Source organism: Armigeres subalbatus, chromosome 2, assembly GCF_024139115.2.
Source record: "Armigeres subalbatus isolate Guangzhou_Male chromosome 2, GZ_Asu_2, whole genome shotgun sequence".
Taxonomy (NCBI): Eukaryota; Metazoa; Arthropoda; class Insecta; order Diptera; family Culicidae; genus Armigeres; species Armigeres subalbatus.
In genome coordinates, this window is record NC_085140.1 from 330,985,553 (window position 1) to 331,001,591 (window position 16,039).

Below are 16,039 nucleotides of genomic sequence, written 5' to 3' on the forward strand. Positions count from 1 at the left end.
AAAATTTCACTCGCCCCAAGTGAGTCTTATTTCGGTGCTCACCCTAACACATGGCATGCCTCGAGGTGTCAATAAAGGATACTAGGCTACGTCACTCCTGCCTCAGCATGCGCAGTCCACACTCAAGCTTCTGAATTCTGGGATCCGTACGGGCAGAACAGTAATAAAACCAGGCCAATACGATAAAAAATGACGAAATGGCAGCAATTTGAATTTTATTCCTTCACTCAAGACGATACGGGTTAAACGTCTCCGCCATCTTGGATTTTTGCATGAGACCGCCACCGAGTTCGTCTACGATTTGCACAGAAAACTGTATTTTTCATCCCTGCATACATCTTTCATATCTACTGACGAAATGATTGAACCTTGATGTAAGAACCTTGGAACCTCTACAACGCGGTTGCCATTGAAATCGATCACAAAGAAAATTGCTGAGCGTCGCAGGCAGCTTGGAGCTGAATTTGGATCGATAACGCAGACGACGTGATGGAGACGCATGGCATGCAGTGCATTCGTTGATGGAAGATTTGGCGGAATAAATTTGGCCTTTTTATTAGTTGTATATAGGGTTACTGGACTTATCATCTCAATCTCATAGCTCCCATGTTCATCTAGTCAACATCAATGCAATGAAAAGGGATTTGATTTGTGTCTTATTTTTGTGTTTTTTAGCAATGATCAGTGACATGAAAGCAAAGCATTTGTGATGTGTTTCCCTCTGTTGTGATGAGAAGAATATTCCAACTAACAATTTTGGTGCTAAAAGCTTCAACTTCTAGCCTTAGGCTGTATACCAGGGCTGGTAGCGACCGAAGCCACTCAAAATAGTGACTTTAGTGACCAAAGCTGACGAAAAAAGGGACCAAATAGTGACTTTCAGTTGCAGAAAAAGTGACCAAATAGTGACTGCCAATTCCAGTTGCAAGTTAAATGGGACGAAATCAAGCGTTTTTGGGTCGAAGGAGAATAATTTGTGGCGAAAAACATCTTTCACTTACCACTCTTTTCTCTTAGAACAAACTCAGAAGAGAAACGAAAATCGTACACGCTAACTTTTGTCTACTCAGTGACTAGATAAAATTGTATTGCCCTCTCTTTTAACCCCACGAAAATTTTACTCAATATCAGTCAAAAGCAGGACTACTCAAAACTATGAGTAGTCTTGCAAGCAAATCAGTTTTACTCCATTGGAAGTGAGCGAAATATGGTTATCACTCATAACACCTGTTTTTCTTTCCCGAAAATGATTTCTCTGCGAAAGTCTGTGTGAATAAGCATTTTCTTCTCTTGAGAATAAGTGAAAATTACGATAATTGGATTAGCTGAACACCTACTTTGGAAAGATGCAGAGAAATATACGATTTGTCACTGGTGCCACGGATCGTTTTTGTAATTTTTAGTGCGACAGGAACAAAAGTACGGATCGTTTTGGTAGACAACGAAACAAAAAAAAATATGAAGATTCATTTACAACCAGCCTGGGATTGAACGCTCGACCTCCTGCTTGTAATGAGGACCATGTTCTCTGAACTTTTAATTTTTTTCCTCCTTCCACAGATTTTCCGACTTGCTGTGCGTATTCATGAACGATTTTTGCTATGGAATTCGACAGCGCATGCAATCTTCAAAATTGGGGAGACTTGATCTCCTTTCTATGATATCTACTAAATAAATATTTTTTACAGCAAAACCCTTCATTACATCTGTCCAATTACAAAACAGTTGAGAACAAATTATATTTTCTCGATTTTTTTAGCCAAAATTTTTATATTATATTATACATGCATGACTAATGAGGGATCAAGTCTCCTCAAATTGAGGCAACAACTCAAAATCAAAAAATCCTAAAATTGTGGTGGAGTGTTGGCATTTTTATCTCTTCATTAAGCATATTTATGGATTTTTGCTGTGAAAAAATGATAGCATTTGTTCATTATCGGGAGAAAATGTTCGAATTTTGCGTGGCCACTAAAAAAACAACTTTAGGAGGAACAAAACACAGTAAATAATAGAGTTAATAAAGTTGTCTATCAAAAAAATAACTCGCCACATAACGATCATTTGTCTCCCCACCTTCCCCTACTGTATTGAGTTTTAAGAAAACTTGAAATCGACAGGTCTTCTGCTTGCATGACTGTATACCAATTTATAAATTGTGACGTAAAACACCTTCAATGAAATGGCGAAATGCCAATAAGAGCAGCCAGTTTCCGAGCGATAATTTTTCCAAGATCCGTAATTTCATTTCTGCATGAACAAAGCATCATCCGATGGATACATGAAACTTTATAAAAAATCTTGGTCAATAGTTTCAAAATAGTTGAAAATAGTGACTTTTTGCGAGAAAAAGTGACTTTAGTGACTTGAGGTCGAAAAAAGAGACTTTTTAGTGACTAGCCCGAAAAAAGTGACCAAGTCACTAAAAAGTGACCCGCTACCAGGCCTGGTATACCGAATATATTTCATCTTTTATCGTTATGTTTATTTTTCATATACCGTCAAATTAACGGGGTTCATTTTTAATTTGAACTTCTGATTACTCTATTTGCATCAGAAAAACTGGTTTCTCGCTTCTCTCTTCGCTGGTTTGTTTTGATTCTGCGTTCCGTTCCACGATGCTCCATTTTTCTTTTCTCGATTCTGAACTACGGCTTAAAAATATCATGATTTCGACAGCAAATTCTTCTGTGTTGAGCAGGAAAATATCACCAAAGTGTTCTATACAAATTTTCGATTTTTTTTTCAAAATCTCCATTTGGATTACATTGCAGGTTCTACTAAAATATTCTTTGATTATTATGTCGCACTTCAACGGAAAATTCTTTAGAATTTACAAAGGAAGTCTTTGTAATTTCAAAAAGACATTCTTTGGAACTTGTAAGGGGAATTCTCCGAAATTTCTTCGAGAAACGCTTCAGAATTTCCACTGAAGATTTTCTGCGAAGTCCCCAGTGAATTTTTCTTTATTTCGGAAATTCTTGGAATATTCGCGAGGAATTCTTCGGACATGCATATAAGCAAAATTTGGCCAATTTTGCGAATAACTTCAAAAATAAAGCAAATCTGGAGGGTTTTATTAGTTCCAACAAGAGACAGGGGTGATCGGGGCAATATGGGCCATCTAAGGAAAGCGTTCCGAAAAGCGCTGAAAAGCTCAAAAAACATCATTCAAATGTAGTTGACTTATACTATAGAGAATGTTACCTTTCGTATTACGTCGATGAATAACGAAAAATGCGTTTGGAAAATGTTGGAATGCACTTTTGAAAACATATTGATTTCAATATGTGTTCCCGACGGGGCAATATGAGCAACCATTTGTGGCAGTATGGGCCACCCATCCAAAACGTTTATTTAAACAAAAAAAGAATCGTAATATGGAAGAATATGATATTCCTACAACAGTTTTTAGTATTCGATACCAAATAAAATCATTAAACCGCACAACAGCGGACTGAACCGATTTGTCACTCTTCACCGTTTGAACAGCCACATTTCAATTGGTCAATGGTCATTTTTTCTGTTTCGATCGCAGTGATGCGCTGTTGTAATTTTTCCGTAATGAATCTTACAATATATGATAATATTCTTGTATTTGACTACTGAAATTTGAACTTGTTCGCATTTTAAGGCCTGATATCTTGGTCTGTGCAGGTATGCCCATAGTGCCCCATAGAGACTGGTTTTGACAAAAAGAAATTTTATGATAAATTCAGATTTGTAATGAACATGTGTGTTAGGGTGACTCAAAAAACACTTTTTCAAATTTTTTGATGGGCCGCCCTCTTATTCGGTTCGATTTGATGCCCTAATGCTCTGGACAAAATTTCAGTCAAATCGGTCAACGTTTGGACGGTGCTTAACTCGTTGGATGTTTATATGGATAAATGTATGCAGAAACATCCAAAAACAGTAATTTGTAGTTGAACGGCACAATTTACGATCAAGAACCATGATACTCATTACGTTCTTGTAGAATTAAATACAGAATGTTATGCTGAAAACCGCGAGAAGATTGGAGTTTATTAGGCAAAGATATTAGCATTTTACTGGAGTGTTGTAGGGGTGAATTTATTTCTTTTCAAAGGTAAAAGAAACGAAATTCGCTCAAACCCCACTTCAGAGAAATGCTAATAGCTTAGCCGGGCAAACTCTAATCTTCTCGCGATTTTCTGCATAACATTCTGTATTAAATTCTTCAAGATCTGAACAAGTATCATAGTTTCATCGTAAGTTGTGACGTCCAACTGCAATTCACTGTTTTTGGATGTTTCTGCATACATTTTTGCATATAAACTTCCAACGAGTTTAGCACTGCCCAAACGTTGACCGATTTGGCTGAAATTTTGTCCAGAGCATCAGGGCATCAAATAGAACCGAATGAGAGGACGGCCCATCAAAAAAAAAAATTAAAAACGTTTTTCCCATACTAATTTGAGCCACCCTGATGTGTGCACAATACCTATTCAATTTTAATATATCTTTTGATTGTGGTTTATTTTTGACCAGTATTTTAATCAGTTTTGTGTCAAAACCTTATTTATATACTTCAAATCTTATAATAATTTTGCCTATTATCGAGATTTTTTTTATTCGGTAGAACACAGAAAAGTGATATAAACACAACATACTCGAAAACTTATGAGAAAAATTCTTGTACTTATAAAAAAATTGAATTGCCGATAATTAGTATTCGTTGAACAAGAACCTTTCACCCTAAATGGGCAGATACATTAAGGAGAACCATGGTAGTGTTCAGAAATGTCTGCACACTGGACGCTTTGACATTAAGGCACAAATTTTAATAAATAAGTGGTCAACAAATTCTAAAACTATGTATCAGTACTTGTTGCAAGTAAACATAGATGAAAAACTAGTGCCTCCTAAAGCGAGGAGTGGATTGGAAAAAGGAAGTTATTCCAAATCCGCAATTATATTTAAGTACCAAACATAAGTGAGAAAAGCTCTCAATGTACCGGGTATAACATGTCTGTTACATTTTTAGTACATCTTAAATAGTTTAGGTGATTAATGGATATATAGATAACTGATAACTAAACTATGTAATAAACATAAATTATAAAGATCTCAAAACATTTTCCTTCTGTTCTGACAGACCACCAGCCTGAACACAATATGTGAGCATTACGCGATCTCATTAAAAAAAATCAGTTTTGTAAAAAATGTACTACTAAGCACCTTATGCGAGCACCACTCTCGCTCATTACAAAATCAAGACACACTTATTCGCACTGAGCACCACTCGCGCTCATAACAAAAACAAGCAACACTTGGTCGCACTGAGCACTTTATGCGAGCACCACTCGCGCTCATTACAAAATCAATCAACGCTAAGTTGCACTGAACACTTAAGCACAGTTGCACTGAGCATTTTATGCGAGCACTACTCGCGTTCATTACCATTGGCGTAAATACAGGGGGGCTAGAGGGAGCTATAGCCCCACCTAGGACCAAACTAGTCCCCCCTAGAGTTTTTGTTTTTTTAACATAAGTATTGCACATATTTAGCTCTTTGATCATGGGCGTAGCTGCAGATAATGAATTCTTTTCATCATCTCTCTTTCCGAAATACTACAGCAAGTTGAACCTATTTTACTAAGTAAACCATCTATTTTGGCTTTTCTGGTCTCAGAATTTAAAAAAAGCGGAGTGATTCTACTGTATCCGACGTTTCGACCCTTGGTTTGGACCTTCTTCAGGGAGGTTATAGGGGTGCCGCTATAATCTATCGCTTATTGCTGGGCGTTTAATTGTCGGGGGAATGGTTTTAGAGCTAGAACTGTAATATGTGTCTTGTGATGGATATTTGTGGGTATGGTTTGAAGGTGAAATTCATTAAAATATTTGTATGGAGCCCCTCCTCCCGTTCAAAGGAGGAGAGGTCTCGAACCATAATAAGAACCTTCCCTGGCCCCAAAAACCCCTGTATACAAATTTTCAGACAGATAGAAAGAAGATAAAATGAAGAAATGAGGTGTAAAGGAAAAAAGAAGAAAGGAAGAAGAAAAAAGGAAGAAAAAAGGAAGAAAGAAAGACAAAAAAGAAGAAAGAAGGAAGGAAGAAGAAATAAAAAAGGAAGAAAGTAGGAAGAAAGAAGGAAGAAAGAAAAAAGGAAGAAAGAAGGAAGAACGAAAGAAGAAAGCAGGAAGAACGAAGGAAGAAAGATAGAAGAACGAAAGAAGGAATAAGGAAGGATAAAAGAAGGAAAAAAAGAAGAAAAAAAGAAGAAAGAAAGAAAAAAGAAGGAAAAAAAGAAGAAAGAAGGGAGAAAGAAGAAAGAAAGAAGCATGAAAGAAGATAGAAAGAAGGAAGAAAGAAAGAAGAAATAAGGAAAGAAAGCAAGAAGTAAGTAAAATAAACGAAGGAGGAACAAAAAGAAGAAAGGAGGAGAAAAAGGAGGAAGATCGAGACCGTGAAGAGACGGAGGAACTGTACCGCGCTAATAACGCACGAAAGTTCTATGAGAAGTTGAACCGTTCACGTAAGGGCCACGTGCCACAGCCCGATATGTGTAAGGACATAAACGGGAACCTTCTTACAAACGAGAGTGAGGTGATCCAAAGGTGGCGGCAGCACTACGAAAAGCACCTGAATGGCGATATGGAAGACAACGGTAGCGGTATGGTAATAAACCTAGGAGCACGCACGCAGGACATGCGACTTCCGGCTCCGAATCTCCAGGAAATCCAAGAGGAGATCGGCCGGCTGAAAAACAACAAAGCCCCTGGAGTTGACAATCTACCAGGAGAGCTGTTTAAACACGGTGGTGAGGCACTGGCTAGAGCGCTGCACCACAGAGAACAGACGTTGAAGCTGTACTCGCCATGTTGTGATAACTTTTTACTGTTCATTTTGAATTACTTTGGAATGTCGCCGTTATCCCGTGCATAATCAGCGCTAGCGTCATAAAAAAATGCCACTGTGCGCTAGTGTCGTTATGCATGCAAGAGCATACCAGCGCCATCGTGTTGTCAAAATGAGATTGTGAGTTGCAATGTCGACGTCGATGGCGTTGAGGTTCAGTGTGTTTGTTTACACATGTTTTGCAAGAAATTTTGTTCGAGCCTCCACGTCTGTTCTCTGTGGCTGCACTGGGTGATTACCAAGGTTTGGGAGGATGAGGTTCTGCCGCAGGAGTGGATGGAAGGTGTCGTGTGTCCCATCTACAAAAAGGGCGATAAGATGGATTGTAGCAACTACCGCGCAATCACATTGCTGATCGCCGCCTACAAGGTACTCTCCCAAATTTTATGCCGCCGACTAACACCAATTGCAAGAGAGTTCGTGAGGCAGTACCAGGCGGGATTTATGGGTGAACACTCTACCACACTCGTTCAATTTCCATCGTTCACTGATTTACTGGTCGATTCAAATAATCATTAGTTGGCCAATCGATTACTCGTGGCGCGCGCATCGGATTTGCTCAAGTTTGACGTTTGCTCACTACCGCTATCTGGTTTTTGATTTGCCCAACTAACTGAAATCAACAGATGTCGTTATGCTTCAAAGACGATGAATTTAATAAGTGAATGTTCAATGTGTTATGTCTGTTTGTCTGTGACGTGGCTGTTGATTGCCAATCCTACTTCGTCATTAAGGCCACTTCTCCTAGCGAAAAGATCCAGCTTATCGCTAGCCTCTCCTTCTTTACCACTTTTTTGTTGTTGTTAGTTTTGTTTTAATTCCCACGAGTCACACAAGAAAAGATCCACCATGCAGGAGCTATAATGCGTATAACGCGGTAATGGTCAGCTTGCTATGAGGGGTATCCAGGTACCCATTTTCTCACTACTGGGATTCTTCAACTAGATACGTAATCATTTGCTCTACCGTATCGCGCAACCATGTTCGTATTGTTTGAATTCCATAAACTACACTAAATATTAGATCTGAACAAAAGATATTTTAGTTACTAGATAAAGATTGTCGCTGTCGTCGCTGTCCGGAACACCTTTTGCTGGCGAGGATAGGGGAACTAAATGTCAAAGAAGGAAAATCCATACGATTTGACAGCTTGGTACCCAACATGTTCCGGACAGCAGAACAAAGGGAACCGAAGCGACAATCTTTATCTAGTAACTAAAATATCTTTTATCTGAACCTACTCACCTACTCGTCGACAACGGACACCTCTATCTCGCCATACTCGACCTTCGTTTCGAGCGTTTGTTGTAGCCCGGCCATCTCGACGTGCGACCTTTCGTGCTTTTTCCGCCCGGACGAAGTGATGAACGCCGACGGGCAGGCACGGCAAACGAACGGTTTCTCGCCGGTGTGAATGCGCTCATGTGCCCTAAGATTGGCAATTTGAACAAAAGCTTTGTCGCAAAATTTACACTTGTGCCGACGGTTGTTCTCGTGCGTATCCACGTGGCACTGCAACTTCTGGTTGCTGCTGAACTTTCGACCACAGTACGGGCAGGGCTTGGTTTTCTCTGCCACCTTTCCTTCGTGTGCCGTTTCTACGTGCTTTACCAGAGTCTGCTTCGTTGGGAAACGCCTGGCGCAGATTTCGCACTGGAACTTCCGAACGTGCGTCGAGCGGTGATAGTACCAACTTGGGATCGATGATGTCGTGTACTTGCAGTCTTCGAAGTCGCAAACTTTTTCCGTTGGGTACACATTAGGGGCTGATTTTCCGTCACAGACATATGGAATGACAACAGCAGATTGATCATCGTGTTGCCGTTTTCTCGAAAACTGGGTTCGATACCGTGGATCATTCGGAAAGTGTTCCGCCATGTGGTAGCGCAACATAGTGGAATTAATGAATATTTTGTCACATTCTCGGCAAGCGTGTGCTTTCTCTCCAATATGAGCACGTTTGTGGACCTGGAAAATCGACTCATGGTTGAACCGTTTTCCGCATTTCTTACATTCATACGGCTTCTCGCCCGTGTGAATTCGAATGTGTCGAGTGAGTAGAGCAGAATTGCTAAAGGCTTTTCCGCAATGTTCACACTTGAATTTCTCTTCTTTGATAGCTTTGTGCTTGTAGATATGGGTGGAAAACATTCTTTTCTGTGTGAAGAATTGTCCGCAATCGTCACAAGTATAACCTTCGCCAGACTCGTGCATCCCTCGCATATGACTGATATAGTTCCGCTTGTTCATATAGCGCAGGGGACAGAAATCACAAACGTAGGGATAAAGATGAGACTGGAGATGCTTATTCAAAGATATTAGTGACTTCAGCTCCTGAGGGTATTCCTCGGTCGTACACTGTTCACAAGTGTACGGAAGAAGACCGACGTGCTTCTCTATGTGACTGTCCAAAGCGTCAGCATCTTCATGTACCGTATCACAAACATAGCAAGTATGCGGAATCAGCTCCGGTTCAGGTAGATCCTCGGTGATCTTGTATTTCCTGACCTCACGAGTTCTTTTAGGCTTATACAACTCTTTCCAAGAGTAGACAATTTTTTTAGAGGGCTTCTCTTCTTTCACTTTTTCGGTGTCTGACAAAATTTCTACTTCAAAACGCTCTAATGGCTGTTCTTCAGTTGTACCTTCTTCTTCTTCTTCGTAAAGGTGTTCCTCTTCCATTTCTTCAACTGGTTCTATGACCTGAAATACAAAAAATGGAATCGACTTATAAAGAAACTATCTATTACAATACATATACACATTTTCAAATTACCAGTTCCGTTTTGATGTTTTCCGATAGATCTCCAAGGTCAACTTCGGTCTGGCAATTAGAATCTTCTAGGTAACTATCGATGGATCGATAGTGTGCCTCCAGCTGTCCGTTCGTAATCAAATTTCTCAGGATTTTCTCCGAATGTAGAAACTCCTTACGAACATTGAATGCCAAATCGATTTTTCCCACGCAGATGGCACACACCTTCGCTGGAAGATTAGTTTCGTTTTCGTCTAATTCCAGTCCGGTTATTGTGTAAACGATGTCAACGAGATTTTCATTATGAAGTCTTGAATTAAACGGAATCAATCCGACCGCTTTCTTAAGACAAATCCGACAGAACATGGCATGGAGATTATTCATTTCAACTCGTTGATCGGATGTAGTGGTGTCCGATTTCGGCACATGTTCCCGCACTTCATCGCCATCCGCTTCTTCCGGTGAATATATCGAAGGGATAGCTGTAACGAAAAATATCATTCAATATTCATCGAAACACGTCTACGAGGTCTACGATCGCATAACTCACCTCCATCCACTGGACGCAGCAGACCACTGATTTCGGCTAGATCCATCTGTCGAAAATGCTCAGCGCAAATCGATTTGCCTTTCCAACGGAATCGGTTCGGGTTAGCGACTCCAACAAACTCGATCCATTTGCCTCGAAGAATTTCGTCTTTCGCAGGAAATGGATAGCACGGAACTCCCCGTTTTTGTCTTGAGTTGGGACAAATTTGAATACAGCACAGCTTCACCATATTTTGATAGAACAGTTTATTCCTACCAGCTGATACTTGTAATTGATTAAACTCTTATCAATAATTATTTTTAGTAAACGAACATACAGTTTTTAACTAAAGCAAACTACCTCCTACTTACCTATAAAGTTGAGAGACATCAATAAAAAAATTTTTGACATTGTTCGTTCACAAGGGCGAGAGTCGCAAATGTATTGATTTTCTTCGATGGGGGATTTAGGCGATTTACTACGGTGAATATTATCCACTTTTATGCCGTATAGCAGATGCCATGATAGATGGGTGAAAGGGGTGAGAGCAGTTCGGAATATTTTATTTTTTGCACGAAAGGACAATGTTTATATTTTGCGACTTTCGCCTTGTCGCGAGTTTGCTCCGATGTTTTTTGTTTGCTTGTCAGCTGCACACGCTTCACATTTTGCTTCACATCATTCGTCTGATGTGATGACACCGATGACACGCTAGAAATGGGCGTTTTTCAGAAAAATATCGATACTGTCGAATCGATGATTTTACTGTCGAAATATCGATGCCAAAAAATATCGGCGTTGAAACATCGATATTCCGATATATCGATACGTTCGGCACAGTACAAGTCATGACTTCGGCACCTTCGGCACAGTAAATACAAGCACAGACAAACAGACGTAACACTGACGAAATTCCCATCGACCATGAATTCAACGACCGTTTTAAATTCAATTGATTGCGAGTTTCACATTCAGAGGCGCGCGCATCGTATTCCTTCGTGTTTGACATTTCACACTAGCGCCCTCTGTTGACATTGTTGTACTAAACTTGATTTCGTGCAACATGCACGCGAGATGGTGGCAAAGTAGTTGAGCGATGAATTTTTCAGGAAAATGTTCTAGCTGTTACGTCTGTTTGTCTGTGGTACAAGTATGCAGACCGTCAAGTGGTACACACTTATTTTTTTTACCGGGTTCTCAGCAAAATGTTGAACTTTTACCGAGATTCGCACAGCCGTGCCCCAGCAAACATGTTTTTCGCCGAGATTTCTGTCAAAATAGCTGAAAATCAGCAAATATTTTGCCGAAAATCAGCTAACAAACATCATTTTTGCTGAAATATCAGTTTTAAATTTTGCTGGCGCACGGCTGTGCGGATTTTTGCCGAGTTGCAGAAATAAAAACTGAGTGTGTACAGACTTCGTTTTTTCTACACACTCGATTTTATCGTATTCATCCAAGTTTATCGCCTACCCAAGCAACCAGAAGTTCGGATAAAAAGGGCTATTTTGGCTTAATCAGCTCTCATTTTAAGTAATTTTTTGTATGTAACGGAACTTTAAGTGAACTTTAAAGTTCCGTTAAGGATGCTTGAACTTGATGTGAACCATAGTGAACCAATTAGTTCAGTTAAGAGTAAATTTAAGTATAATCTGAACTTCTGGTTGCTTGGGTAGACACATCCTGGGTAAACCAAAGCAGAGTCATGTCGCGAATGTGCAATCTGGACCGTCCTCCACCATCATTCAGAGGAATTACGAAAAAAATAAAATGCGACTTTCGTCAAATGAAATCAACACTATGGTTAATAATAGCCTGTAAACACCGCATGGACATGTGCAAGAGAACCTCATCCAACAAAGGAAGTATTCTTGCATGCATTCACCGCAGTACGTACAATCAATCGTCGAGATGGCAATAAATGATGATAGCACCGTGAATGTGCCTACACAAAATGAATTTGATCTACTCTCCATGGATCAAAACACGCAAAATACCGCTGCTGTTGCTGGTGATGATGGTGATGATGGTGATGGGGTGATGAATCACGCCCCCCCCCCTTCTTCTTCTTCTAATTGGCATTACATCCCCACACTGGGACAGAGCCGCCTCGCAGCTTAGTGTTCATTAAGCACTTCCACAGTTATTAACTGCGAGGTTTCTAAGCCAGTTTACCATTTTTGAATTCGTATATCATGAGGCTAGCACGATGATACTTTTATGCCCAGGGAAGTCGAGACAATTTCCAATCCGAAAATTGCCTAGACCGGGAATCGAACCCAGCCACCCTCAGCATGGTCTTGCTTTGTAGCCGCGCGTCTTACCGCACGGCTAAAGAGGGCCCCATGACACGCCCCCCCACAGGGAATAAAATACGTTGTTCACCGATCATAGTAGTGTATGGGAAGAGTGTTATGGACATCAACAACATCATGGTGTCGTTGAGTGTCGAATGTTCCGAATACAAATTGCGGATAAAAGATGGTACCATGAGGATCCAAATGATTAACAAGGAACACTTTCTTACTGTGATTGAAGCAATAAAAACCGCTAATATCCAATTCTACACTCATGGAACAAGCGATGAAATACCGGTTGCCGCTTCTCGATTTGAGTGAAATTCAAACAGAATTGGAAACTGAAGGAACAACACCGTTAAATGTGAAGGTGTTGCACGTTTCCAAAACCGGAAAAAAGCGCTTTATCTTCTGTCATTCGCTCAAGGATCCATTCGGCTGCAAGAGTTGCGGAAACAAAAATCGCTGTTTAACGTGATTGTTAGATGGTGACATTATTCTCGTAAGACCACGGCTGTTCAATGTTTCAGATGCCAACAGTTCGGCCACGGAATGCGACATTGCAACATGGAAACGAAATATGTTAAATGTGGAGAACGACATCGAACTATTGAGTGCTTACTACCATCCAGGAAAGATCTAGACACCAACAACCCTCAAAAAAGAGAAAAAAAAAGTTGCGCAAACTGCAGTCAAAATCATACTGCAAACTACAAAGGATGCCCACAAAGGAAACGCTACATCGAAGCACTGCAACAAAGAAAAGAACAACTAACGAATCGGAATCCTAACCCAGCTCTAGGAAAGAGCCGCCCGCATAATTACAAACTGTAAATGGATATTTTCCCGTGCGTTCGGCCACAGTATCCTTTACTGTTGACAACTGTAAATGACCAACCTCATGTAAAGTTTCAACAGTTTGTGGTACGGTTATTTGACAAATAACAGTATGTTGAATGGGTTTTTAAGTTATGTCACCATAAAAAATCAGCCGTTTTCGCGTGCAAAATTTTCGCTCGACAGTATGATAAAATGTTGACATATAATGCAGGAAATATAAAACTTTTTAGGAACAGCATGTTGTATATTGACATTTATAGATTATGTCGAGTAGTTATGGTTGAATCGACCGAAAAATATTTGATAACCGCAACGTAAACTGTGAAGCTATATCTTACATCGTAACAATGATTCTGACCATATAACATGTTGTTTTTTATTATGCGGGCGGTCATTCATGTCAATATATAATGAACAATTTGCTTGTGTTAGAGTTGATAGAAACAGTGAAAGTCGCGAACGAGGAGGAGGGGTTGCCATTTTCGTTCGTAAGGATATCCAGTTTAAATAACTAGAAATCCATACTACAATCGTAGAAAACGCAGCCGTGGTAGTCAAGACTGACACCGTTCAAGTGCATATAATTGCCACATATTTTCCGGGATCTCCAAATAGTCAAGTACTTCATCAATTCAAAAGGGATATCCGTCGACTTGTATCATTTGATGAACCATTTTTTGTTATTGGAGACTTAAATGCTCGTCACAGATCATGGAATTGCAGCAAAATGAACAAAGCCGGCCGCTTGCTGTTCAATGAATGTGAAAGCCGGAAAGTGTACATTCACTATCCTGAGAAGTTTGCTCGTATCCCAAAAGGTACAGGTAGCCCATCTACTCTTGACTAGGTGCTCTCAAATAATCGAATTGGAATGAAGGTGCCTGAAGTATTCGAAGAATTATCCTCGGACCACTTACCTGTAACTTTTACTCTAAACGCAAATTCATCGTTCTGCTTTGAAACTGTAAAGTACAGAAATTATCGTCAAGCTGATTGGCGTCACTTCTCCAATTTCGTATATGAAAACTTAGACGTCACAGCAACCCTAATCAACAACCTAGAATCCGAAGAGCAGATCGACGATGCCATAACAATCTTCTCCGCCACACTAGCAGAAGCAGAGAGGGTTTCAGTTCCACTGCTGGCACGGACCACACGCAAAGAAGAACTACTAGAAAACATCAGACTTATTATTCGACTGAGGAACATACGACGCCGCCAATACTATCGAAGTAGAGATCCGTATCTACGGTCGATAGTCAATGAGCTGAACATCAGAATTAATATCAACCTCCATTGAAGAGTGGAAATAAGCTGGTGGTGACAAACGCTGAAAAAGTAAAAGTCCTGGCAGAATAGTTTGCAGAATCACACAATACCCTGGGTGGAGATCCAGACACGACCGCTGAAGTAAACCAATCGATAATGGAAATCACAGGTATGAACAACATTAATGAAGACCCCTCAACTTTTTGCAAGCCTCGTGAAATTAGCACTATTATCCGAAATCCAAAGCGCCGGAAATCACCAGGGCAAGACGGAGTAATGCCTTGTTCAGATTACAGCTGAATAACATGTTATTCGAAGGTGTTACTTCTCAATAACAAAACCGTTCGCACTAGCATTTTAAGTAATACTATTTGACAGCTGACAGCATGTGTCAAGCGCCAATTTTTCGAGCAGTTTGTTGTTTGTTTACAAATATGCAGCGAGATTCTTCAAATTAGAATTCAATTATTATTAAACAATTAATCTGTTTGCGATTAAAGAACTGTTAAGCGGTAATGAGATTTATTAATTTGCTATTTTCTTCGTAATTGCAAGAAGCGGAACAAACTCCGAAGGCGTGAGTTCAGTATGGGATGAAACTGATAGGGGAGATGCGGTCAATATGCGCCCCCTAAGCTAATCACTTAATTTAATGTTTAATAATGGATTCAGAAAACATGTATTTTAGAAGTGTTTATCAATAATCTAACATATCAGTCATTATATGGTCCAAAAATTTCCATGTAAAACCAGCAATATTGCAACAAAACGATTTTATTCCAAAATTGTGAATTTCAATTAAAAATGAACGATGCAGGGCAATATGCGCCACCCAAAAATGATAAACAAAATATTCCAGTATTTTTCCCCAAAATTTTCAAACTATTCTGCACAAAATTAGTGTCAACTCTATCCTTTCAGTTAGTCAATGTCTCAGACTGATGGTAATGATGTGGAAATATTTGTTGTATCTACAGAAAAGCACTGCGGACAGAAACGCCGAAATTGCGTTGGAATGCGCCAAAATAATGTTTTATTTTTTAAATTTTCAATACAGAATTGTTGACTGAGTTTTTTCGTTTGACGGCATACAAATTGGTTCTGGCTTCAGCTGCCTACTTTTTTGAGACAAAATTTTGGAAATGAAACAAGAAAAGGGGGTGGTGCAATTTACCCAACCAGCGCATTTTATACATATCTCCCCTAGTGATTAGTGAGCGCTAAAAAGCCAGAAGTATTTGTGTGCTTCGTATAACTTTTATTTTGCTCATTTTTCCTTCGGAAATCGGCTAGGAACTATGGTTACAAGTAGGTAATTTCATTTGCTTTACTGAGGTTGCTTTCTATATAAAATAGCGTGTATTGTTTGTCTTAGGTTTCGTCACCGGTGAACGGGATGTGAAGTCGAGGATTCCATAAATATTACACAGGCACAGTGTCATCAGTGTTGGTTGTCCTCCC

The 16,039-nt window shown here is 39.8% G+C and overlaps 1 protein-coding gene across 2 annotated transcripts in view; it reads right to left on the minus strand.

The window, feature by feature from the left end:
* Positions 1-10,802, minus strand: part of LOC134212750 (zinc finger protein 14-like) — a 36,945-nt gene extending 26,143 nt beyond the window's left edge. Inside the window, exons 1-4 of one of the 2 annotated variants that reach the window (XM_062690871.1) lie at positions 10,544-10,802; positions 10,194-10,475; positions 9,665-10,125; positions 8,134-9,591 (exon numbers count right to left, since the gene is read on the minus strand). In XM_062690871.1, the coding sequence (XP_062546855.1) occupies positions 8,134-9,591; positions 9,665-10,125; positions 10,194-10,475; positions 10,544-10,583 (2,241 nt within the window). In that variant the 5' untranslated portion in view covers positions 10,584-10,802. Of the gene's footprint in view, positions 1-7,919; positions 9,592-9,664; positions 10,126-10,193; positions 10,476-10,543 lie in introns of those variants that run through there. The other variant, XM_062690872.1, reaches the window with a different exon arrangement.
* Between the last annotated feature and the right edge of the window lie 5,237 nt (positions 10,803-16,039).